Source organism: Lactuca sativa, chromosome 4, assembly GCF_002870075.4.
Source record: "Lactuca sativa cultivar Salinas chromosome 4, Lsat_Salinas_v11, whole genome shotgun sequence".
Lineage (NCBI taxonomy): Eukaryota > Viridiplantae > Streptophyta > Magnoliopsida > Asterales > Asteraceae > Lactuca > Lactuca sativa.
In genome coordinates, this window is record NC_056626.2 from 170,003,217 (window position 1) to 170,006,762 (window position 3,546).

Sequence of the window (3,546 nt, forward strand, 5' to 3'; positions counted from 1 at the left end):
TGGATGGAACTTTATCTTTGGGAATCAAGTGCATTCTGTTGTGGAGTAAACTTTTACAAGTTGTAAAGTAACGAGGGTGACCTTTATCTTTCGAAAGGTTGGTGATAAGCTCCTGAACCCCTTCCTTGCCTAAAGTATCTTTCAAGTATATTGCTGCAGATGCCATTTCCTCATGAGTAACTTGTCCATCATAATCTCTAAGTAATAAACCAATCATGTTACAAGTCCACCCTAAATTAAATGTAAACAGCATGCATCCCTGTCAAGCTACAAGTTGTTCATCAGTACTTGAATCTTCACTTTCCATGCGTGCAGCTCTATATGCCTCCATCGCCTCTTTTCCACTATCAATTCCCTCTTTCTCCATCATACTATGATAAAAATTTATCTGCATGTCCATTTTTGGTGGCTCCCACTATTCTTCTGATGATGCTTTGGTGAACTACAGGGTGAAGAAACTTGCTTATGCCTGTATTCAGGCTACACATCATAATAGGTTTGCCTCATGTGTTATTTCTCGTCTTTTACAAGGTGGTACATCTACTCGCTCTCAGTCTCTCATCTGTGCAAAAGACGTGAATGCCCTCCTCATGCTCAACACCCAAAATAGCCCTAGAAGGTTGTTTTTTTATTTGAATCTTTGCCAAAGACCAGTTGTATGTTGTTTTGAAACAGACATCAGTTAAAGGATCAATTGTTATCAACATATTTGGACTCAAATACACCAAAAAGTATCTTGTTGAAAGCAGCTGCACTGTTGATTGATCCCAAGCTTCCTTGGTCTTGTAAGATAGCCAGTTATCTTTTGCAACAAAACATATATAAGATTTTCCGGGAGATTGTTATTACAGGAAGGGTACATTAATTGTTAATATCTTTTAGTTTTTTAAAATCTGCATCCTATTTTAGTCTTACCTTATCTTTTACTTGTTACCTATTTAAATTTTTGTAGGAAAGTTTAAACTCTGAAAGCCGAATTGGAAGTGTATCTTTAATGGAGCGTGTTCTTGCCCTAGTTGTTACTCATACTGGTCAAGGGCATTGTGTTTGTCCAGATATTGACCTTCAATGGAGTTTTGCCTCCCAAATTCTAACAATTCCTTTTCTATGGCAGATTTTTCCTCACCTAAAGGAGGTAATTCAGTTGTAAAAACATTTCATCAATTCATCTGTCTATTTTATTTGGCTTCCACATATTGAAATATGTCATTGTTTCTATGTCTAGACTTATGTTTCACAGGGGCTATGTCAGTATTATCTTCATAAAATGGCAACATGTAGTCAAAATTATGAAAAAATATTACCTGTTGACATATCAGCTGAGCTCCCTGGTTATGCATGTCTTCTTGGAAATTTACTGGAATCAGTTGGAGTTGCTTTGATTCGCCCTTCATGTTCTTACAATATAGTACCAATATTTATGTTTCTTAATTTAATTACATGTTCTTAAAAATTATTCCATCAACTCTTTCAAGGAAAAATCCTCTCTAGTACTAGTAAGCAACCTCATCAACATGTCCATTGTATTATTATATTCAGACATAGATATAGATATAGACGGCCTTGCAGATAATGAGCGTTTGTATTAACTGTTAGGATAAATCAAAAAAATAAGATACAGGGCTATTTTCAGAATTTTTTTATTTAGTATTTTTTCTTCTAGTTTTTGTGTATGAGAATCTTGAATTTCTATACTTCATCAAAATACCTGCAAATGATACAGAAAGAAAAGGTAATCTTTAACCTTGTTATAAGTAAAAGAATCAAGAAATTGAAGAGAAAGCAACCTTTACCAAACTGTCACTTGGCAGGCTTCCTCACATCTGGGATTGGGTCATCATCATCCACCAATGATCTAATAAGTTGTTGTCAGTTTTGTTTAGAGCTTCACGTGCTCTCAGTTCCTTTTCATGTTCCTCAAGCTACAATTTGCTCTGTTCATGCTCAATGGAAATATTTTTAAACAGCTTATTTGCATTCTCTTGCATCACCTCACGTGCTAATCAAGAACAAAGTTAGGAATGAAGAAAAAGATTCATCATAGCTTTTTTATACAAACACTATAAATATGAATACCTTATGATTGCCTTTTTCTTTCAAACTAGCACTTGTTGATCCTGGAGCCTTGATTTTAGTATGAAAATCCCTCTCTAGAAACTCCACTAGTCCCATATGCTTGGCTTTGTCTTTGAAACCAGTGCTTCTTGATTCTCTTGCAACCCAAGATGCATGCCTACAGAGGTCCTTCTGGAAGGTTCCGGACCCTGTTAAGTAAGAACTGCAAGGCTGACAAAGCCTACAAAAGAACAAAAGCAATGTACATGTGGAAGAGTCAACTTAACAACATTTGTAGGTTGATTAGTAGAAGCCAAAAGTCTAGCCCACATCCTATCTGTCAACTTAACAGCATTTGTAGCCTCGGTAACACGCTACAATTATAATTATAAATAATAAATATTAATTGGCAATAATAATAATATAATTAATGTAAATATGAGAGAGTAAGAGTGCTTAATTACCTATATTGGAATATACGCATGTCTGTTATTGACAGGTCCAACTGTAAAACCAGAAAACCCTGCCATGGCCCCATGAATTGCACTTTGAGCAAGAAGTGTACAGTAGATGTTATCATATGCATTGCTTGGAATGGCCCGTATGATGTATGTTGGATCTGCAGGGGTACAATCGTCATTTCATCTTATTCACCTACTTTACCCATTCATTTAGTCATTTATATATTTAAGTGTACCAATATATTTCATGTTTATGGCCATTCTCTTGACTGTTGCAAAATGGTTTTTAATTTTCTGGATCAACCATTGACCAATATCAATAAGCAATTTATTTCCAGATGCATCTCTCTCTTCAACTGCATTCACACTTTCAGAAACATATTCTTGGTCTGCTCCTTCAGCCAACACAATCACCACATGCCCATTCTCTTTAAGTCTATGTTGAATGAACTCAAAAAGACCACCTTGCCCTTTTAGATAGAATGGAGACTCTGGAATCAAGCAGCAATCCTGTTTTACAATTACAATAACACCTATTAATTGTTATTAACATATCTATTTTTATCTTGATTTACAGATTAATAAAACTAATAATATTACAAATTTTTTATTTAGTTACCACATCTCGCCTTGCCAACATGGCAAACATGGCAATGAATCCTTAAAAAGCTCAAACAAGTTTGGAAGAATAAATGAGAGAAAAAAAATTAACTTTTTAACAATTTATTATTTCATGAGGAGATTGAAGATGGATACTTGCCACTATATCGACCCATAAGTTTGACTATTCCAACTCCATTTTCAACACTTTCCACTTCCACATGTGCAACATTTATTGCTCTTTGAGTTTCCTCTACAACAGTATCAAACCCAAAAGATTTTTCGATTAACAAATGAAGTAACTTCTTCCATTAGTACAATTGCATTAACAAGTGTAAGCAAGAGGAATGCTTACCTTTTCACTTTCAGCAGATACTTCCTCTGAAGCCAACTCCTTCCACTTTGAGAAAGCTTCATTGGCAATCGAACT

At 35.1% G+C, this 3,546-nt stretch overlaps 2 protein-coding genes across 2 annotated transcripts; one reads left to right on the top strand and one right to left on the bottom strand.

Moving 5' to 3' along the window:
* The first annotated feature begins 392 nt into the window (after positions 1-392).
* On the top strand, positions 393-2,044 carry LOC128133546 (E3 ubiquitin-protein ligase UPL6-like). Its single transcript, XM_052771028.1, has 7 exons — positions 393-619; positions 676-856; positions 953-1,135; positions 1,226-1,394; positions 1,540-1,578; positions 1,664-1,732; positions 1,968-2,044. The coding sequence occupies exons 1-7, from the start codon at positions 393-395 to the stop codon at positions 2,042-2,044; spliced, it is 945 nt and encodes a 314-aa protein (XP_052626988.1).
* Positions 2,045-2,085: 41 nt separating this feature from the next.
* Positions 2,086-3,175, bottom strand: LOC128133880 (ATP-dependent 6-phosphofructokinase 4, chloroplastic-like). Its single transcript, XM_052771393.1, has 2 exons — positions 3,136-3,175; positions 2,086-3,026 (listed from the first exon to the last, which is right to left on the bottom strand). Exons 1-2 carry the CDS (start codon positions 3,163-3,165, stop codon positions 2,727-2,729), a joined length of 330 nt encoding a protein of 109 aa, XP_052627353.1. The 5' UTR covers positions 3,166-3,175; the 3' UTR covers positions 2,086-2,726.
* Positions 3,176-3,546: the final 371 nt, after the last annotated feature.